Raw genomic sequence first — 25,234 nt, 5'->3', positions numbered from 1 at the left:
AGCCGGCTGTCAACCAGCACCCCCAGGTCCTTTTTGTTCAGGCAGCTTTCCAGCCGCTCTTCCCCAAGCCTGCAGTGGTGCAGGGGGTTGTTGTGACCCAAGTGCAGGACCCGGCACTTCTCCCTGTTGAACCTCATACAACTGGCCTCAGCCCATCAATCCAGCCTGTCCAGATCCCTCTGGAGAGCCTTCCAGCCCTCAAGCAGATTAACTCCCCGCCAGGTGTCATTTTCAAACTTACTGAGGGTGCACTTGATGCCGTTGTCCAGATTGTTGATGAAGATATTAAACAGAACTGGCCCCAGTACTGAGCCCTGGGGAACACCACCTGTGACCGGCCACCAGCTGGATGGGACTCCATCACTACTGTTTTGGCCTTTTCACTGCTACTTGCTTCCACACAATTTAAATTCTATCCTGGTTTGGAATGTTACCTCTACAAAGAAAAACTGGTAATCAACAGATATATGATGTTTTATATATACAAATTCCAATCTGACATGTTTGTGAAACAGATTGCATGAAGAAATTACCCTTTAGTGGTATCAAAAATAATATAATGCATTTGTTGTATAACACATACTAGGAACTAAAAGAACTCAAGTCCTTTTGAACAGTTATCCTAAGTACCTTGTCTTCTAGAATAGTTCATTGAACAATCAGTTTCCATTTCATACCTGGGGGTCAGCACAGCACAGCTGCTACCTAAGTAATCTCCCATCCTATATCCATAATTGTTGAATAATTTTCTCATTGACCTGCATCCTGTTTTTTTCTCAACTCCTTCTCCAGTTTGTCAAGAACATTTGTTGCCCTTCCAATATTTGTTTGATCTGCAAAAGCAATAAGAATACTTTGCATTCCATGACTGAATTATGGAAATATCTATCAGAGGGCACAGGCAGATCCTGGTGCAGTGCCATTTGATACAGCCTTCCAGTTTCACAGTGGTATTAATAACCCTTCCCAGTACAGCCTTTTAACAATTTATGTCCACACTGTAGCAAGTTATCTTAAATCATACAGTTTTAACTTCATAGCATATTTTTATAGGTGTCACCAAAAGTCTTACTGAAGCCAAGACTCAAAGGCATGATTATCAAAGCAGAAAAAGAAATTAGCTCAAGTTCCTTATTCACTTGTCTTCTGGATGACTTAGAACTACTGAAAGGATTTCTTCTTGCTTGTCTTCAGTTTAACTCATTAGTCAGATACCATTAAATTAACCAAGACAGGCTCTCTCCCCCCATTAGAAATAAAAAAAACCCCACACAACACCATCCATTCATCCACCAGACTCTATAGATAAATAAGCATTTGTCCGTAACGATATTATTTATTTACCAGGACGAAAAGACAAATTTAATATTAGTGTATTTTTTCTATTCAATCTTTAATACCCACCCCTTTAAATTTATTCTCAGCTTTATAATTGATCATGCAGCCAAATACTTTGTCTTCACTTGAAAAATTTAAATTTTCTTTCCTTTTGGAAGCCATGACTTTTTTCCTTAATGTCCTTCCTCTTAGAAGTACAGTGCTTAAAGGAAATATTAAGCATTTCCTAAAATACCATTACTAGCTGCATCTAACTAGGCTTGATCTTGCTGCTCAACTTTCCACTGTTATGTGCACCTTTCTTGAGATTCAGATCATTAAAGAGTTCATTATTAAGCTGGTTGCTATTACACCTCCTGTTTTCTTCCATTTGAACAGATACTGTAGATGTTCAATACAATTCTTTCAACAAGCTGCAAAGTACCTTTTAACTGTTGATGTTTCCCACCCCTAGTTAATAACAATACTGGCACTTCTAGACAACAGTCTTTTCCTTGTCTTTATTCTGCTGCTTCCTTCCCTTCCTAGAAGTTTATTATTTTAATTTCATAGTAATTGTCCTCCATATCATAGCACAGGAAAATTTAAGGTTATTTTTAAGTTTCTGTAATTTGCATAAACCAATTAAGTCTTCTCCAAATCACAATACAAAACTTTAATAAGGTAAATTCTATTTCATAATAAAGTGCAATTTTATGTGACCTTAGATTCTTTGAGGGTGAGATGCCCATTAATCTCACATTCATACCCTGAAGTAAACGTTTTCAAGTAAGTGTACCTCTCTGTTCGTAAAGAGCACATTTCTTGTGCAAAAGAGTTGCCTTCATTAAAGAAGTCCTGAAATAATCACAGTCAGAAAACGGGCATGATTGGTGACTGCAATGGAAGACTAACTGGAATGTTTTTAACAACTATGCATCCAGTAAAATAAGCAGTTTGTTTGTTTGGGGTTTTCAAAAACTTAATCAAAGGAAGTCTATTTATGAAGTCATAGCTCTACATGATCCATCAAAGCATACTTGTGGATGCTTACAAGAATACAGTATTTCAGGAGAGGAGCTAGCAGAATATTTAGGAAGGCCACAGTCTCGCTTGGACTGATAAAACTTAGGTCAGTACTTTGTAAAAGGGGAAACAGCAACAAGAAGGAAAAAATAAAGATCAATGTGCAAGTGTTCACACAAGAAATTATGTACAGATCACATTATAAATATGTCGGGAAATGTTGCATAAATCACTAAAAGCTAGAAAAAAAGTGGGTTTAGTAGATAACATGTAATTTAAAGCAATAACGAACAAAATGCTGAAAAAAATGTTAATGTTACACAGCTCGGAAATGTATTACAATGTAACTTTGTCATAAAGTTTAAATTTCATGAAATATAAAAAACCTATACAAAAATTTTTGGCTAAAAAAAAGATTAATATCAGAAAAAAGTGATTTTGCATTAAAACAATCATACATACATATTTCAGTGAGAATTATTTTTTTCTTCTACAAAAGAACTGGCTTGCTAGAAGCTGAGCACAGTGTGGTAGCCTATTTGGCTTTAACCTGAAGGTCAAATATTTAATTTTTCAAGTGAAGCAACTTAAAAAATACTGAGGAAGTTTCACTGAGTAAAGTAAATGATTAAAAAAAAAATATGAAGTCAACCAATTGAGCACAAAAATATAAACATAAAGTGTCTTGGTTTTTAGACTGTATACAATAATGTCTCATAACTCTACAGAGAAAACTAGTCTTCTTCAGAAGTTCTTACAATATATGGAAAACCTATAAATATGGTCCCCAAGGTGAAAAAGGACTAAGAGGAACCATGAATCAGTGATCAACATATGAAGTCTTATCACAGAGATATTGTAAACATTGGGATCTCAATCATCTTTGGTATAACAGACTCCTAGGGAATCTCTGACAACGTATTTTATATCCAACTTAAATAAGAGGGAAAGGAAACTGTTTAAACATTTTGCATTTAAAGTATGCATCACTTAAAAATGCAGTATATATATATCATCACAGTTTAGAATACATCTTTTCTTTTAATAAAATGATCCTGGCCTATAAATATCAAATCTTAATTGTTCTGGCCAAAGATCCACTTCTGGAAGGGGTCTGATGGATTACAGGATGCCAAACTTGGATGCTCTCCATTTCCTGTAAGGCACATATGTAGTGCTGCATTGTACAGAGTTTGATCCTAAAGTGAGTGAAAAAGGAGGGGGGAAAAAAAAAAAAGTGAACAAACAATGAGCATGCTATTTCTCCCATTCTTCAAAACTGTAAATATTTTTAAAGACACAAAACATTTGGATTGGCTTCCAGATGGATGCCCAGTCACACACTAAGGGGTATCAACTGTTTTTGTAACTTTAAATTTAAAACAGTGAAAACACAGTTTTGATTTGGTAACTGAAAAGCTGAAGTTGTCTAAATTTTCCTCCCAGAAATAAACTTAGTCCTTTTTGGCTTCAGAGTTTTGTTTCATTGGGGTTTTCTCTGTTATTGGAAATCAAAAATCCACTCTCGTAAAAGATGACTGATAAAAATACCAATTCACTGCACAGTCTAAATACCTTTTGATGCAGCCATTGCTCTTCCCCAACAGCAAAGGTTTTCTGGCCTTTGTAGTTACATTCGCGAAGCTGCACAGGTCCTTTAGAAGCATGCAGACAAAGCTCCTTCTGAATGTTATGTCGAATTTCATGGCGTGCAGAATATTCAAAGTACTATTTAAATAATTTTTAATAATTTCAGTAAACAAACACAAACAAGAATATTAAACTAAATTAAATCCTCAAAATTCCAATACAAAAAATAGGGGTTTTTTTCCAAACAACTTGAGACTACAGAATAATTTCCCTGACTTTTAGCATATATGCTTTAAAAGCATTTACAAAACTAAAAGCATTTTTTAATGCTAATGCAATAGAATATATTTAAAGTACTTAAATGTATAAATTGTAAATGACACTTGGAGCATATACATTATGATGCAGGATCTCATTGCTTGCTCCCCCAGGAATCATATATAATTCAAGAAGACAAACAGAAGAGTGGAGATAGTTGCATGGACAACTTAACTTTTGTAATTTCTTAACTTTAAAAAATATTTATTCAATTTTGTTGCTGGATTTTGTTTTTTCTTAGAGCAACCAAAAAAAATAATTGTCACAGATCAATACTGACTGCTGTACATCAACTTTTGCTGCTTGATCTAAACAATAACTGCTAACAATAGGATGCTGTTATGGTCTCCTGTGAGCTAGCCATTAGAAAACTAAGATAAAAATGTATTTTCTAAGTGAATTTTACCATTAATTCCTGAAAGCAGAGTGCTCTTAAGGCTCAGGAATTCTAGGCTATATTTCCGGTCTTAACAGGGATTTAATTCTAACAGTTACAGATGCAGTTGTCCTTTTATACCTCTAGCTCTACCCTACAATCCTGGTCTCTTCCTCTTCTTTCTCATTAAATGGCAGAGTTCCTATCATTACATCTCACTACCACTGTTTCTCAGTTCTGTATGTCAGCCTTCTTCACCATATCTTTCCTTTGACTAGTAAGTCTAGGCTCACTTAGCTCCCTGTGACTTTCAATTATCTGTCCAGTTGGTCAGCTTCTGCCTCCACACTGCCTTGGCTTCAATGGGAATAGCACCAAGGAACAAACAGGCATCTCGCTCTTAAGTTTCTGCGCCCACCATTACTCCCCGAAACAGGTACTGATAGGAGTGACCTGCTTAGTCACTTAGCTCTCAAACACAGTAATTTATTCTAAATCTCTTAGTCTGACTTAATCTGTTCCGATTTATCTTTTGAACTGCAAAATCTCTGCAAGCCCTGAAAAATATGGCTTGAAAGCTAGGTTTAAAACTCCACTGATTTTGGACATTGAGATGGACATGTTCCCAGCCCAAGAATATTCTAAAAAAGGAAGAATGATAAACTATTGATGCACAACTCTGAAAACTAGGTTCTCTCTTCCAGTCCCTTTTCCCATCTCAGATACAAGGATGAAGATGACAGGTGGCATGGAAAATCTCAGCCTACATGACTGAAGTCTAGTAAAGAACATAAAACAACTGAAAACAGAGTATTGTAATGAGAAGGGTGAAGTAAGCAAACACGTACATGCCTTAAGTATTTCCAGCAAAACCTGTATTAACATTCTCTGAAGGCTGGCATTTAAAGGGATTCAGGCTGTTATTTTATGGCAGAAGGAAAACCAACAAAGCACAACACTTGAAAGCACAGAGTTTTAGTACAGTCCAAGGTAACTTCAGAGAGAAATGACAACAGAAGCATATAGCAGATCTTTTAATACAATTTCTTGGTACAGCGTTCCCACATTAATGACTTTGATAATGTGAAAAGGCTAACATAGTATTAATCCACAACAGAATAAAAAAAAAGTTCAATACTGTAATAAACTAACATAACAGGATAGTTGTTAATCTAGACAGTATTCCATCACCCACAAAAATTGCCTAGGAAAGCATCAACTGATAAGATCATGTGTCTACAGTGCCATCAATGGATGGCTTTTTAAGACTGAAGATTTTATTTAAAGAAAATTACAACTATAACAAAAACTCTTCAGTCTTTGTTGACCTTTAGTTATTAAGGATCTACAGTTAATAAATTTTATTCTAAGTAACTCTTTAAGGCAACAGCAAAGTGTTAATTTCTGGGAAGCGAAGGAGATGTTACTTTTATTAGTATTACAGTAGTGCCTGAAGGATCCAGTATCTGACATCTATTGCAAATTATACTGTAGAAGAAACGGAGCCCTACTGCTGCCTCCAAGAGCTATGCAGCCGAGAGCTATTCTTGGACAAATTCAGTCATATTATTCACTTGCATTAGCCAGTACAGGATAGACCACTTTGACCTCACACTATGAGGCTGCAAGCATGATAAGGAAGGTGGCTCAGGCCTGGCCACTTGGTCTCCCATTGGCCGGATTCCCACCAACATCTTCCTTGATAGTGCGAGTCCTGGTGGCAGAGAAAGAAGCAACAGGAGGAGGCATAAGGGAAGGAAGAATTAAGACGACAACATTTACAAGAAAGTAGTAAGGGTAGGATGGAAGGGTTTTGCACAGAAAGGAGAGATCAAGTGAAGCAGTGCAATTGTGTTAAAAATCTGAATCTGTATACTGAACATAGAATGTTAGAAGCAGGATGCAACATGAAGAGCAGTATGAAATTTTCCTTGAACAATATATAGAGGAATTAAAAAAATAAAAGAGGGAGAGGGAAATTTCTCTAAAATAAATGAAAAGCTCCAACATGGTACAGTTACAGTTGAATACATCATACAAATCAGGTATCAAATATTTTACCTGATTTCCTCCAAGTCCATGACAAGAATACATAATCAACGGTTTGCCACCATGGTTATGTTCACCAACATCCAGACACATGCGATTACCTGTATTTTTTAACTAAAGGAAGGATGTTATCAGAAAGAAAAAAAAAAAAAAAGCAGCTCAGCATGGCTAACAAAAAATTAAACTGCCTCACTTGCATACAAAACTAACCTTTGGATTAACAAGAATTACAGCTGTTAGTTCATTTTTACTTTCTGCTCTGCTCAATCCTAAAAATCCTGGGCTCAGTTAATCCTTTCTAACCAAAAGCCTAGTAACTACATTATCATTGTCTACAGCCACACACTGTGGATTATTAGGCTACTGGGGTGCAAGGTTACTGTTATTCAAATTACAATTTGAAGAGATATACATAAAGTATTCAAGATTGAAGGAAGTTTTATTTGTAAATACATGCTAAACAGTCGCATTCACCTCAAAATAATACTTATTAGTTGTTTAATTTTTCTTTGTTTGTTTTAGCAATACAGTGCCTAAGAAGTTACTTGGCAGAAGGAAATGCAATGGTCTTCAAAAAAACCCCCAAACATATGTATAACATATGAACACACATTTTCCATATCATAAACCTAGTTCTGAGAAGCAAACAGCTGCCCAGTTTTCCTTATTAGCATGAACTAAAAATTCTCTCAGACTTCTTACTATAGAAAGCTAAATTTACCTTGATAATTCAGGAAATCTCTCACCACTGGTTTAGTAATTTTGTGTCATTTTTAACTGTTAGTGATAGGCAGAATGTTGTTTATCTTAGCAGGTTGTAAGATCCCATTAAGCAAGGTTACTGTTAGTTACAAAGCTTTGCTTAAATTTCATATCACTGTTAACAACGCTATAAAATATTCAAATAGCAAGGTATGCAGAAGAGATTCTTTGTCCAGAGTAGGGACAGAAAACCCTAGAGCAGCTAATGATAGTTAAAATGTAAACACTCTGGCTAAGGTAGCACAAAACATTACTAAACCTCCTGGATTATAGATGACTATAGAAAAAAATTAAACTTACGTATCCAAAAAACAAAGGATTCAGGTCTGGCACATATGCTTCTGGATAAACATTTCTGAGATACCAGGTAAAATTTTTACACTGCAGACGCTGCCTTAAGTCAAGTCTTTTTGAGATGTCTCCAAAAGTTTTCTGTTAGAGTAAGGGAAGCAAGGATGGAAGAGAAATACACTAATGTTACTAGTATCAATTTTGTCCATATAAATCTATGATATTCTGCACTGTAGCATTATCAAGTTTTAATCTTAATCTGATTTTTTTTAAAAAAATACTGTACTACTATGTTACTGAAAAACAAACAGCAGTAACCATAACACCACTGACATCCAGCCTGCAGCATTTCAAAGCACATGCAAGAAAAATACATCGCAACATGGACACAGTGGAAGTATCCTGAGTCCCAAGAGTTTTAATACAGCGCCATGAAGCAGGAAAGTATGAACAAGACCATACTGATGACAGCTATAGCGCTATCTGACCTCACTAAAGAGTGAAACAAAATAATTAATTGTATTAATTAAACAATTAGCCTAATAGTCAGTACAATGCAGAATCTCCCAGACAAAATTCAGTTGGTTAGCTGCTAAACATGCTTAGGAAAGCTAATGCTATTAGTGATACAATAGTCACACAAATTTATCATATGAAAGAAGAAAAAATAGCTTCTCAAAAACACTCTTAAATTCCAGCTGGTGAAAGATTAAAGTTCCAGAAAAATTACAAAAATAAATAAACCAACACCCAAATTCCCTGAACTTATGTTTTTAAGCAGATAGAGAGAGGATGGATATCTAGCATTGAACAAGATTTATTCTGCACTTCACCTAAAAAACAATAAAAGCTGCTTTCTAAGTAAAAATGCTAAGCAACTTGAGACTACTGAGGCATTGTGCTTCTCACTCCAAAAAACAAATTAGTTTGCATTTTCTATGCTCAGTAGCTTTTCTCATGCGCTTCTGGTAGTTCCAGTAACTGTTCAATGCAAACAACCCCGGATTTTAGAGAACATACAAAACCCTCTACTAATCAAAAAAACCTGCCACACAAACCAACACTATCACCACCCAAACACTAAATTTTTTTCATGTTTGTTGGAGCTACAGCATTAAGCAAACTGAACTCTGTCTTCTCATTAAAATATCTAGAATCCTTACATACTTTGTCAATAAATAACTTTTGCTCACCAAAACTTTCAATGCAGCAAGCGTGATTTCTAATACCACCACCACCACCTACTTGTTTCACAATTTTTGCTGCCTCTGTGTTTCTTCGGTAAAATATTTCTTTATATTCATCCATCCACACTTCTGCAAGGCGGACTTGATTACGTGTGATCACTTGAGTACCTTTTGGGAAAGTATGGGGACTCTTGCTGCGAAAGACATGGCCAACAACAGAGCAAGGCATGATCTCCAACTGTCCACCACATTGCCATACCTAATAATAACATTTTGTGTGTAAGTGCACTGCAATTAGAATTAAGGGGGTAGAAAAAAAATTTCAGTAATGTTATTGTTCACCAGAAAAAACCTCTAAACCACTAGCAAGAGTGTATATATCAAGTATACCATAAGTGAATTTTCTAATCAGGTAAATCCTGGAAACATATATTTCAGCTATCAACACTAAACACAAAAAAAAAAAAAAAAATCAGTTCAGGAAGCATATTTGCATTTTATTTCATAGGTCATTAGTAATTCATTTTCCATGTCCTAGTTGGCTGATTCAGTAGAGGAGTCAAGATCTAATACTCATTTGTCCTCAAAAATCATGTACACTGTCAGATATAGAGACCATTGCTAATGAAGTAGCTAAACTTACTCTGAAAGACATTTCTATATTTTCACCTCCCCATATTTCCATTTCTTCATCATAGCCTCCAATGTGTTCAAAGTAGTCTTTTGATATTGAAAAGAGACCTCCAGCAAAAGTAGGTGTTCTGCAAAAACAGAAATTTACTGAGGAACACAGGATTCAAATAGGTAGGGGGTTTTAAATACAGATATAAAAACATGGTATAACTGTTCTAGAAAGCTTCCATGCATCTGTCACTGTTTCATTACATTGATACATTTTCCTGACATAGATAATACTTCAAGCAATTATATCTGCCCACATCAAGTCTCATTTGACAATTTAATTGTCATCTATTAACAACTGGTTTGACTAATGACTGCTGGTATAAAAGACAGCATCAGGAAAAAACCATACTTCCCCTTTACGGAGGATATCAAGCAAAGTTATTACTCCCCCAGACCAGTAACGTGTCTGCGGCCAAAGCACGTACAATTATCATCAAATGCACTGCTGTAACAGTCTAGTATTTTGATGCTCTGAGTCTTTGTTGCCATCCTTTCAAGGAGACAGAATCTGTCTCTTGTGGTACTGTCTCTGAAAAGAAAGTTTATAACCTCTCTCTCCCCTGCTCCCTCCTGATGAAAAAAATACAAGATATTGCTTATTACGTTCCTAGTGTATACAAAAAAAAGGTAATGCAGAGCAATTTCTTAAGGGGGCTATATTTTTATGGAAGCTTTAAAATTTACAATATGGTCCTTAAAGAAAGTATTTCAAAAGCCATCTAAGATGTTAGGACTTCTTATCACAGTTATCTGAAGAACTAGCTCATTTACAAACTGTTGTTCATAACAAAAAAACATGAAAACTGAAGGATTTAAAATATTATTCAAGTTATATTTACCTAATGGGATAGGTTTCATCTTTTCTTCTTTTATTTTCATCTTCAGGAATAGATTCCCATCCAAATGACAAACTCCAATCAAAATTTCCTCTGTTGTGGCTATGCACGTAAGGAGATGGTTTATTGAATTCAAAAGTATTGAGATCTATAGAAGCAATATCAGGGCTTACAACAGCAACAGGGTTCTCAGCTATTCTTGCCAATAACGGCTCTAACCAGCCGTAAAAGCATTCACCTATGGAGAAATGGGAACAAGTTCTGAATTTTTACTTGGCAATAAACTAGTAACACAGGGAGTATTTTAACACACCCACAGCAAGCCAATATGCGCTGCTTTTAAGTAGCATTGCTAATTATACTTTCAATAATATAAAATAGCAATAGGTAAGATGATACATTGTTAATGTTCATAATTCATAAAAAAATCTGCAATGTTAAATCAAAGACAACAGCATTATAAACCACACTTGGCACAGTTACAGGTTACACTTACAATGAGCATCCAGAAAGGTAAGGGTCTCTCCTGTTGCTACTGAAGCTCCCAACAATCGTGCTGTGATTAGACCTTTTCTTTCCTTTTGACGGACTACTTTAACTATTCGAAATTGTTTCACATATTCATCTAGTTTATCATGCAAATATTCTAGAAAAATAAATACGTTTCAGGATATTTAGTGTATATACATGCTACTGCCTAAAAATTTACATTATTAAACTAAGCAGATAAACAATTCACGCTAATTCCAGGAATGACCTCAATGTCAAAGTGGTAAACAATCCCCAGCCATTGAACGTTAATTTTAGGGGTTGAGTTTTGTTGGAGGTGGGACCATAGGAAGAGAGCTGGCAAAGAATAGGAGATCAAATACCAAGAATATTCTAAACAAGAAAGGACATGTGCTCTTCTGCAGTATTAACACCTAGAATACAAATTCAAAATCCATTTTCAGAGCAAATGGATCACATATCTACTTATACAAGTTATCTGCAGCACATGCAAATTTCTCCCTTATGACACATTTTACAGTTTTCAAAGGCTACAATACATACAACAGCAAGAGAAGCCACATAAAAAGCTATTTAAAAATGTGCAAAATTTGACAAACAACCCCACATCCCTCATTAAACTTCCCACATCATCTTCCTTCCTCAGCCCATCCTTAGAATTAAACTGTACTACTGAACATACTTCACATCCAAGTGTGTCAGTATGCTAAATACAGACTTGCAAGAAGTGTAAATACATTAATATTAGAACGTATGTATAGGCATGTTCATCTAAAGTTCAGCATATCAAGTTTTTTGAACTTGCATTCCTGATCATGCTCAGAACACATTCAATTATTTATAGCACTAGCTTGGGTATTGAAGATTATTTTTCCATTAAATAATTTTACTTTCTAGGAAAGACATCGCCCTTCATTTTAATGAAATTAATTTACATAAAGACAATCACTATGATAACATGCAAATTGTGACAAACATTGGCCAATTTATTCTTGGATACTTTGTTCTATAAATTGTAATTGATTTGAAGCACAAATTACAGAGCTACTTGTCATGCAACCAGTTAGGCAGCTTAAGCAGCACTAGAATTAGAATAATCAGAAATGGGGCTTGAAACCTTTCCAGAGGAAAGGAATTTCATATTTGACTACCTTATGAAAAAAAGATGCAGGAGAACTATTTTATAGAAAAAGAAAGGAACAAACCTACTTAGAATACCATTATAAGTATTAATGGTAATAAAGAGATACCCTCTTTTAATCAATTTATCTGCAATCCTAACATGACAAATTATTGGGGGGCGGGGAAGAGAGGGACTAGAAAGACTTACCATCTACACTGGCATCGTCCACCAAAATAATTTCCTTTAGCAGTATTGCAGGAGATGTATACATCACACTGTGAACAGTTCTGAGCAGAGTGGACCAGGCTTCATTATGAAAAACTATTATAACACTTGTGGTTGGCAACGGCGGGCAACGCTTAAACTTTTGTTCAATACATCTACAGATTAGAAAGTGTCAAATATTACAAAATGGACAAAAATTTTTGACTCAGACTCTTAAAAGAAATTCTTTCTAGTACAAAGCTTTTTAAGTATGGACATAAATATTTCAGCTTTTCCACTTTCTATCCCAGTTTTGGAGTGCAAAGGCAGGTGCTCCAATTGTACAAAATATTTTTTTAAAAATATGGTGAACAAGAATTTCACTTACAACTGACTCAATTCTGCTTCTGTCTCACAAACATTTGAGTACATTTCATATAGCACTCAGGTCTTCTTCAGAAAAAAAATGTTATTGACAGCTGCAGATACTGAGCTGCAAAATCAGACTAAGTCACCATTACTGTTAAAACCTCAAAATACAAAGAGTAATATTTATTAGAAGGAAAAAAAGGAACATATTAATTCAGAACTTAAAAATTCTGTAGAAATACCATATAATCCCTAGGACAGCATATCCCATTCGAGGGAAACAATTTTTAACCCACAGTTTTTCAAGACTGATGTATTCTGAACAGAGCCAGAGACTTTAAAGGTCAACTTTAGAGACTAGAAGATCCCCAGGGTAATTATCACAGGTGTTGCCTCACAAAATGCACAGGTGAAAACTCACCAGTTAGGCTCTAGCAAAGGTTACGCCACATGTAATGTGATGCTCATCCTACCAGCAGCAGCTCAGTAAGATTAGTCACTTGTGGCACAGAGCTGAGAACATACAATCTGACAGTGAGAGACTGCTCATAACCAAACCCCCACTCTATCCATGTCCTACAGCCTTCAATACAAGTCAATACAGTCTTTTCAATACAAGATTGCTGAGCTGTTCCGTTGCCTTGTTCAACAGTTTACAATTCCTAATTTATTAAATTATGCTGGTGGTTTTATTAACACTGAATACTAAAAAAACAAAAACAACAACAAAAAAGGGGGTGGGTGGTTGTTTAAATCGGGAAAATTTTAAACCACATTTTTAGTTTTCTTCTAAGTAAAACTTAGCAGGCTTCCAGAAAGTCACTCAGAAATTGTAGCTTAAAGGCAAAACAAGAAAACCTTATTTAAATATGGTTACTTTGAATTCAAAACCATGAAAGAAGTGAGCCTTTCTAAACGTTCTTGGCTTTGGCACTGTGGATCATTATGTACGGCCAATCATTATGTATAGCTAGGAGGCTTTCCTAAACTACCATGTAATGCTGAAGCGAAATCCCTTTGCAGTCTGCATTTCCAACAGATTTGTAACTATCAGGACATACACATTTCAACATACTCAGGAGGTCGAGTATCTGGTCCAAGATCTCGGTGTAAAGAAATCCTATCACTTGCAAATGCATTAAAACAATGTTTTTCTTCTCCGTGCTGTTTTTCTTTCTGTTCTTCTGAATTTAAATTGATGGTTTTAAATCCTTTACCAGAAGCTCCAGGAGCATTAGGATCTTGAAAGGGTCGATCCAGAAAGGGTTTTAGTTCCACTGCAGTATAGTGTCCTGGCAAACAGTGTCTCTCTCCAGGAATCTTGGTTTGTCTAACAGGTGCTTTTATCTGCATTTTTGGCTTCGCACCTTTGATATTGTTCATAGCATTTAACACAAGACCTAATACATGACTTTTCTTTCCAACAACTGGCTCAATCCCCTCATCTTTAAAGTCTTGAATACCCACTTCTCTTTGTAATAAAAATAAAAATATCAGAAAGACAAACACAATAATGCTAAACTTCCAAAGTTTCCAGTGAAAAAATAATTTCTTGAATAGTTTAGGTGTTTTTTTCAAAGCCATTTTAGTTTTAAAAAATTATCACAAAACAAGAGTTTCTGTAAATTATGTTCTTCAATAGGTCACAGCATTTCTTGAAATTATAGTACCTGTAAATGAAAACAAAAAGTATTAGTTTAAACATCTAGTATATTCAACGATGTAAAACCACAAGAAGTTAATGGGCAGGAATTAGATCACAACACCCAACTGTCAAACATTATGAGTCCTTCACATACAGATATATCAAACCTATCCATAAGATACCAAAGATGTACTTCCCCTGGTTTTTGTTTCACATTTGCTTGAAGTTTTTTTAATATACTTCAAATAGAAGAACCGGAAGGCAGGCATACCACTAAGAATAAAACACTATTTCGACACAATGCCACTACCTCACGTTAATTTTCTGCCAAATCTTTAAAATTAAGTTGTTTAAAATTAAAGGAAAGTGTTAAGTCTTACAGAGGTAGGGAATTTCAGTTCAATGATGGGATAGAAGGAAAACATGGAATCAATATGGTAAGTTCAAGTTACACGTAAGAAAGATCCACATAAAAAGCAAACTATAAAGACAAAAAGGACTTCTCAACCAACTTATTTCAAGAACTCTGCAATTTCCAATATTTGAAAAAAAATAAAACAAGTAATCAGACTTCAAGTGGGAAACTTTTAGTTTAGTAATCTAGTATACACGTTCAATTCGGCCTTAATACAGGTAATTTGGAATAGGTTAATTTAGCCTGAGGATCAAATAATCATTCTGTATATTATTTCATTCACTTGTACTGCATTTTCTGGCATGTGCTGCTGCAACTCATCAAGAGAACATGTCAAAGAGCTCTCCTCTTTCAGGAACTCTGCCACTATTTTTTTCACAGACAACCAATTATTCAGTGGCTTTCAGAGATGAGGAACTATGAAAAACATTTAAGGACTATCAGAATCCAAGCGATTTGAATTAAATTCTGTCTGCAAAATTGGCAGTTTACAAGAACAGGAAAAATAGCAACCAGCCTAAATTCAAAGCACAGCTTTATTTTTGTGGAAGTTATATTTATGTGAACTGAAGAAAGAAATAAGCAGCATTTAGATAAAAGCACAATTAATTCCCAACCAAAAACCTACTTTTCTATTTCATCCTTTGAAATACAAATAAATTCTGTATTCCTTAATTGGAATAACATATACTCAGGAAGAGATATAACTTACAGAATACAGGAAAAAAACTCACCTGGTTTCCTTCAAGAATCTGCAGGATAAGTTAAGAATCCCGACGTCTTCACATTATAGTTTATTTCAAAGCTTATGTCAGCTTTTTTAATAAACCCATACATTCAAACCACAGTAGTTTTACCACTGAGCTATTGTTATAAGGATGCAAAGGGAAGCTCATTACAGCATGGCTATATGGATACTAAAAGGTACCAAGAATGTGTTCACAAGGCTCACAAAATTTCCAAGAACATCCATAAAGAAAATACAGTTCACTTCTGTCTCACACATTATTTTCCCATTTTTCTTTAGTGCTGAAAAAAACGTTCTACAGTATGGATACCTATACACTGCAACACTAAGAATAAAAACTTTCTTTCCTGGTGAAAGGATTGCAACCAATTTAACAAACTGTCAGATTAAAAAAAGCCTTGTTTTCTCACAATGTCTGGTGGGTTGATCATGGCTGGCTGCCAGACACTCACCCAGCCACTCTCTCATGTCCCCTCCTCAACATAGCAATGGAGAAAGTAAGATGGAAACGCACATGGATTGAGACAAGGACAGCGTGATCACTTACCAGTTACTGTTGTGGGGAAAACAGACTCGAGGATGATGAATCTAATTTATTGCCAAATAAAAATAGAGTAAGATAGTGAGAAAGAAAGACAAAACTAAAATCACCACTCCCTGGCTCAACTTCACCCCTTCATTCCCAACTCTTTTACCTCCTTTCTCCCAAGTGGTATAGAGGAGATGGAGAATGACTTCATCCCTTAACACTTCACCTCTGCCACTCCTGCCTCTTCATGTTTCTCCCCTGCTCCAATATGGGTCCTCTCTGTGGGGTACAGTACTTCAGCAAAAACTGCTCCAGCATGGGTCATCCGTGGGTTGCAGTTCCTGCCAGGATCTTGCTCCTGCATGGGCTCTCCATGGGCTGCAGCTTCCTCCAGGGCATATCCACCTGCTCCTGCATGGTCTGCAGTGTGGGTATCTGCTCCAGCATGGCCCTCCATGGGCTGCAGAGAAACATCTTGTCACTATGGTCTTCTCCATGGGCTGCAGCAGGACAACCTGCTTCACCATAGTCTTCTCCATGGGCTGCAGGGGAATATCTGCTGCGTGCCTAGCAGAGCTCCTCTCCTTCATTTGGTGTCACCTTGGTGTCCGCAGGTTGTTTCTCTCACAGCTGCTGTACAGCATTTTTTTATCCTTTCCTAAATACCTTATTACAGAGGTACCACTTGCTACAATGGGTGGCTCAGCTTTGGCCAGCCGTGGGACCATTTTAGAGCTGGCTGGAACTGACTGTGTGTGTCCAGCATGGGGGTAACCCCCTGTCTCTTCTCACACAGGTTTCCCCTGCAGTCATCCCCACCCCCCAATCTTGCCCCGAAAACACTAAGCACACGTACAGATCAGCACCCAGCAAGATGACTGTAACTTGTAAAACTACCCTTGCTTCATCTGCGAGGGCTCTGCCTGAGTCTACAGCCTCTGCAACCGGTTAACCAGGAATGTTTTTGTAACACCGTAAAAAAGAAAATCACATTACTGTTTCTCAGTGCACCATGCACAAGCACATATGATATTAGTAAATATTAAAGCCTAGGAATCAATGAGCAATATAAATATATCTTCCTCAACCTGAAAAAAAAAAAATTTTTTTTTTTTTTTATATTTGAGGTACTTAATATTGTAAGAGAGGTCTGGCAACTTCTCCATCTCCAAGCAGTCATTAGGCATAGTCAATAAGGCAAACACCTGGGGAGGGGGGCAATAGCACTGGTGGGCTAGTTGGTTTGTTTCCAAACACTGCTGTCGTCAAATTTCTTTTATATCACTACACATGCAACAATGTTCTCCAACTTCTTAGGCTTCTTCGTCTTTGTAAAGAGACTTAAATTTGTCCACACCAAGAGAAAGGTTAAGCTTTAATGAACATGATGGTGTAAGATGTGTCAAGAGAAGAGAGGTTAAAGTTAATTCTATGTAGTAACATTGACAGTTTTACACTGAAATTATGCTTAAATTTGAGAACTCAATCAGTATTTGAGTCAACTGTTTACAAATGTTTCTTTGGTTTTTTTTAATGAGCTGGCATCAGACTACTCAAAGGGTAGAAAAATTACATGGTATGGCTACATATCTGTTATCTGCCTTAGTATCAGAGAAATCTTTTAACTAACAATTACTTTGAGACTTAGATTGTCATTTCAATTAACACAACAATATTTACTTATGCTACTCTCACTACGTCACAATTTTTTCTAGTTTTGTTCACTACATGAACTTTGGCTTGTCTCCAGCAACAAAAAAGAAAAATGAACTAGAAGATGCCAAAGATTTCTTCCACAGATTTTTAGCATACACTTCAGACATCTGCTGCTGCTGGCTTTGATGCTGACACACTAACCCCTACTCTTCACAAAACATCAAAAGTACGTATGTACATTTTACCAAAAACTTAAACTAAACCACTAGTATCTTCATTTGGGATTGTTTCCTGCACAAATTGAGTATATACAAATGCTTAGAATACCCACGAGCAACACAACAGTCAAGATATCTGTATATCAAAATAACCAAAATCTAAAATGCATTCCAAATATTTCTTGTACTACCCTTGTTTTACATACATCTGCCTTCAGAAAAGTAAGTCATTACAGGCTATAACAAGCAGACCTAATGACCAACCAAGAACATAGAGCCATTTATTCAGATTTGTTTTTCGATGTAACTATATTAACTTTTTTCTTCATATACTTTGACTTCTCTTTGACAACCTATTTCCTTGTATTGGGTACATCTGTCTTGGCTGCTCAGGTGCAACTCCAGCCGTCTGCCCTAACACACAGGTCTGTCCCTAGAAATGAAAAGGCAACTCACCTGAGTTAAGTGGGTTGTGCAACAGAGCAACATAACTTAACCCTTTCAATGTGGATTAGTACACAGCAGCAGCATACGTGGCAGCATACTGTGCACAGAAACGGGGGCAAGTGATGTTTCTTTTCTAAAGAAAGGATCGAGTGATAGCCTCGAGATAGTATGTGCAGCAAAGGTGAAGTGGACAAACACAGGCTTGTTTGCCACAAGCATACAGCAAACTTCAATCTAGACAAATGCCAAGTGTAGTTTTATTGACAGAATGTCTGACAGGGTTATTGTTTACAATAAGAGAAGAGCTCTTTGTCACATAAAATAGTAGCAGTTTCCAGAACACAGACTGCATTGTCCAAAGAACTTCTGCCCTGAAAGCTGTATCTTCCTTAGGATTTTTACCAGGATAATTTTGTAGTCAGAAATACAATCTTTATTCCCCACAAATGCTTTACATGTTTTTATGGCATAGCAATGTGAGTAAGCACAGACCAAGCTACTGTTCCATCCTCCAGGACATGCTGAAGAAATATGTGGCATGATTAAACTCCCCGAGGTGACTGTTTAGCGAAGTGTTTAATCTTCTATTCATTAGTATTATTTTCACTAACAGCACTGTGGATTCTTACAGCACTTCAAAATAATTAGCCCTAAACATCAGAAGTTGGATTTCAGGAATTTTTTCTTTAAAGAAGAAAATAACCAGAAAACCAATATGTACTACAAAAATATTCTAGAAGTGCCAAAAAGCAGCTGCCACACTGCTTCAAACCACATCACATGGGTGGTGTGTGAATTCAATACACAGCCTATATTACATTATGCCACCCACTAACTCTGATGTCACTGTCTGCAAAAACTCCGGCTTACAAGAAAGCCTCACTACAGTAGCCAATATGCAGAAAACTGACTTTTTGTTAGCTTGGTCTGAACACCACCATAGACAATAATTTAAAAAAAACAAAATAGTGTCAAGATAACCCAAATCTTCATAAATTCTTTCAGACCATGCCAGTGAGGAGAAACGTATTGGGGTTAGTATCAACAATATACTTGACCTCATTTTTTTTTTTTTTAATAAAACTGTTTTATAATCTATTTTTCTTATATCTGACTTCTAAACAGGGTCCTAATGTTTCCTGAGAGTGTTGCCTATGGAATATAAAAAAAATTAAAAATACAAAATACTAAGCAAAAAATACTAAATAAAGTTAAGGAAAAAACCTAAAAAAGATAAAAATAGGGAAAAAACACTTCAGAATTATTCTAATCACAACTATTTAACTACACAATTTTGCTCCACCCTTGATTTAACTCCTTCTGTAACTCCAGAAGAACAGCTTCATTAAAAAGCTTGTCTTATTATTTCTTACTATCTAAGCATACAATCCCTCCATCAAGACTGTAATGTCACCTTGATCAGAAAGTGGGTGTGAACAGAAACACTGAACAAATTCTTTAGGAGAAAAAAAAAAAGACCTCACACTCATAATCAACTGTTCTCACCAAGTTACCAAACATCTTCCAAAGATGCACGATTACATGCATTGGAATAATTTACCTGTAAGAAGTCTACTTTCACCACTGGCATTTCTGAACATAAAATTCATTTTGTTTCCTTTGCATGAATGTAAAAGTTAATAAAACATTAGCTACTGAAATAATCAGTTTGGTCAGTGATGTTCTCGTCTTCTACCACCATGCACTGTTTTTCTGCCAGCAAAAAAAATAATAAATCACTGAACAAATTCCACTTCCTAGAGGTACGTCCCAGAAGAACATACACTCACACTACCACCTCCTGTGACAGACTAAGAAACACCTAATTTGTCCTGAACTTTTCATACAGGTTTAAATGAATATGGACTACAAAGGCTGTCCATAAATCAAAAACATTCAAAAGCACTTCAGAATTTGGGGAAAACAAACAGTTGTGTAAGTTTACCAAACTATGCTTCTTTTTACAGGAATATTAGCGCTTGGCTTAAATAAAGGAACAAATCATAAAATGAAGCGTATAGAAGTTGAAGATTAAGGCTTCACGTGAAAAGGAGAAAGAGAATCAGCTGACCAGTTTCTATCTCTACACTTGCAACAGAAGATACTTGCCTATCTGTTCCACTAAAGAATTCCTACTGAATACACTTCTAGATAGGGCGCACACAACTAAAAGAAATACAGATTCACAAACCCCAGATACTGTTCCTCTGGGTACATTCTTTGAAGCTCAGCCAGTGGAAATGTGGTTCTACTGAAAAAAGTAAGTTACAAGAGGAATACGGAACATATTCAGTTCCTGAGTCTTAGTTTTAGGAACACAGATCATTCTAGCAAAGACTGGACATAAACTGCCCAGTGATTATTACAGAAAATTCAGAAGCTGTAACTGGACGTTAACACAGCAAGCTGAAGAAATTCAGAGCAGCAGCAGCAACCCAGAACCCTTAGCTAGAATATAACTTTGTAACCAATCTTCTTCTGCAGTTTCTTTGATATTAAAAAAAAATAAATACAAAACCCCCCAAATACTCCTTCTATGTATTCTTAACGGAAGTGCTTCCAAAAATTCTTTCAAAATGAGCACAACTGCTATTTTTCTACAGCTATTCACTGTGCTTGACAGGCAGAAACATACTTTCCTGTGACAACAGATAGCATATGAAAGGCATACAGTAACCATATATTATAGAAACTATTTATGGCTTATTTTTACAGTCCTGGGACTATAAACATGCATGAACTCAAATTTAAATTTCACTCAGCTCTGCAGCTTCCTTTTTTTCTTGGCCAGACTGACTTGGGCCTCCATTAAAATCATTTTAGACTGTCCCTAAAAATACCATGATGACAAGTGAGCACCATAGCAGCTGTAAAGCACTGTTTTAACATAGAAGATTTAGTGTCTGATTTTCACTGAAGCACCAGAAAACAATCTCTGAATCATAATCAAGGGAATTTTTTGTTTTGTTTTCCTGATTGTAGTAATGTTTCTAAGATAACAAAAGCATCTGAATATTAAGAGCGAGGCTTGAAATCACAGTTTTACACCCTAACTGGCCTTGAACTTTTGTTCAAATAAGAAGTGTAAAGCATCAAAAGTCTCCTTATGGATTTTTTGAGATTTCCTGAAGTTTATTGAGTCAGTGACTGCTAAACTAATCTTTATCAGAATCTCCATGAGGTGTCTTCACTGTGTCTTCGCTTTCTTCCTCCCCCCAACTTGACTGGTTCTTTTCCAGCTACAATTCAGTGCTGAATAATGTTACCTAACAACAAATAATCATTTGACCTAAGAATTTAATTACTAAGTCACCACCAGTAGTTTTGCAACATGACTTCTCTTTGTAAGCAGCGCTATTTCCTATGGCACATGATACCAGTGAATCTCAGGAAAAAATATCAGACAGCGGCAAGACAGACAACAAGCGAGTAAAATCGTGCTTTACAGGAGTGGCCAAAATGTAGCCCCTTGTGGTCTAGAAACTTGGGGTGCTTTCAGTTCATCTAGAAGATAAGCACAGAAACGAGCAGATTAGAAGTAGAGACTCACTAGTGCCACCAAGAACCTGGTCAGCAACTGATACCCTCAGCAGGATTCTCTACGTTAATTCCACAGAAAGGGGGAGCCCTGCACTGGGGATCAGCTCTTGGAAAGGACAGACCAGGCAACAACTTTATACAAAACAAAAAGAAACGTCTGAATTTGTCACCTAGAACCACAGACTCTGGGGAAACGTCACAGAGAACAATTATACCTTTTCCCTGTTTTGACAGAAGTCAAGACATCCAGGCTACTGCTGGTATTACCCCAGCCCCAAAAAAGCGGCAAAGTTAAATGGCAGTAGCGGTTACGAGGAGGAAAATGGTCTGCTGCTGCTTCCCACAGCGCAACAAAAACAGCAATTTGGGCTCTCTATAACTAACTTAATTTTTACTTTGCTACGTTATTGAGAAGCCTTGAGATGAGAGTAGCAGATGCCAAACTGACCAGGCCACTGGGAAAACCTAGTTAAAAAAAGAAACCCAAAGCCATAGCTGGCTGTTCAGTTGCTCAGTCTAACTCTGCCACTCAGCACAGCAGCACGACACTGCCTTTACTCACGACTGAACTGATTACCGTAATTTATAATTTGTTAAACAGAAGACGTTGTTTTGTACAGAAGACTAACGTGTAAAACGCTACAGAAATACATGCATAAAATTTGTATTTCTGGTAAGATTTTTTTATTTAATAAAACACCCATGTATTAATAAGTTCTTCTTTGTACAAGCATATTTTACACGAAATTAAAGAAATAAATCTGTGACACTAAGGTTACCTATGCTACAATTCCTTTTTCCAGTCAGCTCTCCAGAGCCAAGAAAATATTCATAAGCACTGTCACCTGCTGCGTAGAAGGCTGTCGCATTTCTCCGGCAGTTTGTTAATCTGGCAATTTAAAAGCACCTGATAGAGGCTGAAACCTCCCGGAGGAAGCTGGCAACACACCCGATCAAACTGTCGCCGCCCCGCTGCTATCACATCAGCGCGGTACCGCGGGCAAATGCCTGGGCGGCTCCGTACGTGGCAAGGGACAACTCCCTCGGTCAACACGCCGGGTTTGGCCAGCGCATCCGGCTGGTGGCCAGCGCTTCCCGGAGACCTGTTTGCCCAGCTGCCGGGCAGCAGCGCCCTTCCCCGGGGCCGCGGCTCCTCGCCCCGTTCCACGTTTGCCCCGAGCGGGGCGCGCAGGGCCGGGATGTCCCGGGCCCCCCGGGCCGGCTGCGCTGGGGGCAGCGCGGGGGCCGCGCGCGGGGCGGGGGGCGCGCGCGGCTGAGTGTGCGTGCGCGTGCGAAGGGGCGGCCGAGGGGGACCCTGCAGCAGGCCCCAGCCTGGCGGCTGCCACGGCACCTTCCCGCCGCCCCCCCCCGACTCCCGCCCGCCCGGCTGCGCCCCGCGCCGGGCGCACCCGCGCAGCCGGCGGCGAACGGAGAAGCGGCCCCGGGCGCTGCCCCGCCGCCGGCCGCGGCCCCCCGCCGAGCGGGGCGTCAGGCCAGCGGGCTCCCCCCAGCGCGGCGGCTCCCCCACTCACCTCGTCCGGCGGGAGGGAGGCGAAGGCGCCGCCCGTGCGAGCGGCTGCGGGGACGGGAGAAAGCGGCGCCCTCCGCGTCCCGCCCCGGCCGCGAGGCCGCCCACGGCGCGAGGAGGCTGCAGCCGGGCGGGCTGCCGCGGCTTCCGCTCGGCGGCCGCCAGGTGCGCGCGGGCGGGGGGGGGGCCTGCGCCTGCGCCCCGCCCTCACCTGGCGCCCCGCCCCGCCCTCACCTGGCGCCCAGGTGCGCGCGGGGGGGGGAACGCGCGCCCGCCGCCCCGGGGAGCGAGGGCCCCCGGCGGGGGACAGGAGGCCTCAGCACGGCCCCTGCGCCCGCCGCGCCCGCAAGAAAACGGCGTTTCGGGGCCGCCGCACCCCGCGCGCAGCCGGGCCGGGCCGGGCCGCGGTTCGTCCTGCGGCACCCCCGGGTGTTACGGCCGCTGCGCCGCGGGGGACCGAGCGCGCCCAGCGCACGGTGCCGGCAGCCTGACCGCAACATCCCTGCGCCGTGAGATCACGGTCTGAGAGCCACGGCAGGACACCGCGCCCCCGGCCCGGCCCGGCTAACCCCGGCGCACCCTAGCAGAACCACTTTTCTAGGCAAGCACGCTTTAATGGCGGGCAGAAAATAGTTACCGGCATACAGGTTTGCTCCCAGCTTCCCTGAACACAGCAGAGTCTTCCTCCTTCCACACAAATGCAGCGCAATCACAGCGCTCCGAGGGCGCCCGGGCAGGAGCTGACCCGCAGGCAGTTACAGGGCTCAGCAAACGCGTGGTGCTGATTCTACAGCAGTGACAAAAATGTTCATACCACTATTATAACTGAATTCACCTTCCCCAGGAACGCTTAATGAATATTTTGACCGGAATTAATCACAATGAATATGTCCTGCTATTTTTAGCGTGTTGAAATCCTTCCTTATACCTTTGGAAGCTGTAGCGAGTTCGGCGCCACCCAAGGCAACGCACTGCCCATGGTCACCCTTTCATAGCACAAAACTCAAGTAAGGCAAATTTCGAGTATGAACACTTAGAAAGCTGCCGTTTTCCAGAATAAAGCCTGCATGAACAGGCTTACTTTAAAAAACACCATACTTCAGAACAAGACAGACCACTGTCTTAGCTCCTCTGTTAAGCAACAGCATGTAACAATTAGCAAACCAAGTTTTAGCAGAGATAAAAACATGTAATTTTTGCAGTAATGGCCCAATTCAAAAAGTTTTAAGGCAGGTCAATGTTTAAAAACACACAAATGTAAGGTTCCAATTTTGCTGCAAGATGAAGCAAGGGGTGAATGAAGCCAGAAATCAAAGTCACAGTTGTAAGGAGCCTAAGCTGACAAAATAGCAATCTTACTTTAAAAAGTGGCATAGTCGCAAGCTGATGGAGAAGTACTTGCTAGCAAAATTTTTCCATAATTTCTTCTCCTATTTTTCCCTGTTCAGCATTGTATAGGGAACACACTATGAGGTCTTTATGGTCAACTTCTAAAGAGCCAGAATCCACCCGCACTATCAAGACTTCCCTGAAATGTCTCCTGGACCACTTTCAAAGATAATTAGTTCAGAAAATTTGCAGCAAATTCTGTAACACTATAAAGTCTCTTTGAACTACTCACTCATCTAATGAGTAACAAGATAAAGGTTTAAGTTACTAAATCAGAGCTGCCTCATGTACGAGCCTTTCTGAAAATGGCTGTAGCCACGTTTGAGAAATGACTCACAGTAGTCAAACCTACTCCAAAAATGAGAAAAAATCCACAAATTACTTCTACTACATTTTTCTGTGAGTCTTGCTAGTTTAGTCATTTTAGCTAATTATACTGATTATTTTACCTAATAATACTTTCTAGACCACCTTTCT

The 25,234-nt window shown here is 38.6% G+C and overlaps 1 protein-coding gene across 2 annotated transcripts; it reads right to left on the bottom strand.

Annotated features, from left to right (window-relative positions):
- Positions 1-1,355: 1,355 nt before the first annotated feature.
- On the bottom strand, positions 1,356-23,523 carry GALNT3 (polypeptide N-acetylgalactosaminyltransferase 3). Of its 2 annotated transcripts, XM_055717787.1 has the most exons (11): positions 23,373-23,523; positions 13,718-14,312; positions 12,277-12,449; positions 10,933-11,082; positions 10,440-10,674; positions 9,560-9,677; positions 8,975-9,175; positions 7,739-7,870; positions 6,689-6,790; positions 3,919-4,071; positions 1,356-3,542 (listed from the first exon to the last, which is right to left on the bottom strand). In XM_055717787.1, the coding sequence occupies exons 2-11, from the start codon at positions 14,224-14,226 to the stop codon at positions 3,420-3,422; spliced, it is 1,896 nt and encodes a 631-aa protein (XP_055573762.1). In that variant the 5' UTR covers positions 14,227-14,312; positions 23,373-23,523; the 3' UTR covers positions 1,356-3,419. The 2 variants fall into 2 exon arrangements, with proteins under 2 accessions (XP_055573762.1, XP_055573764.1); XM_055717789.1 differs by lacking the exons at positions 1,356-3,542; positions 3,919-4,071 and adding an exon at positions 4,586-6,341.
- Positions 23,524-25,234: the final 1,711 nt, after the last annotated feature.

The sequence above is a fragment of the Falco cherrug genome, chromosome 8 (genome assembly GCF_023634085.1).
Source record: "Falco cherrug isolate bFalChe1 chromosome 8, bFalChe1.pri, whole genome shotgun sequence".
NCBI lineage: Eukaryota > Metazoa > Chordata > Aves > Falconiformes > Falconidae > Falco > Falco cherrug.
Note: the sequence above shows the minus strand (reverse complement) of the source record. Positions and strands in the feature narration are given on the sequence as shown.

Bases quoted from the DNA above. Each gene is read 5' to 3' on its own strand.
- GALNT3 (XM_055717787.1), bottom strand. From the start codon at position 14,226: ATGGCTTTGAAAAAAACACCTAAACTATTCAAGAAATTATTTTTTCAC. The intron at 9,176-9,559 runs GTAAGTTTAGCT...TGTTATTATTAG, and splicing joins ATATAGAAATGTCTTTCAGA to GTATGGCAATGTGGTGGACA. The intron at 7,871-8,974 runs GTAGGTGGTGGT...TTACTCTAACAG, and splicing joins CAGCAAAAATTGTGAAACAA to AAAACTTTTGGAGACATCTC.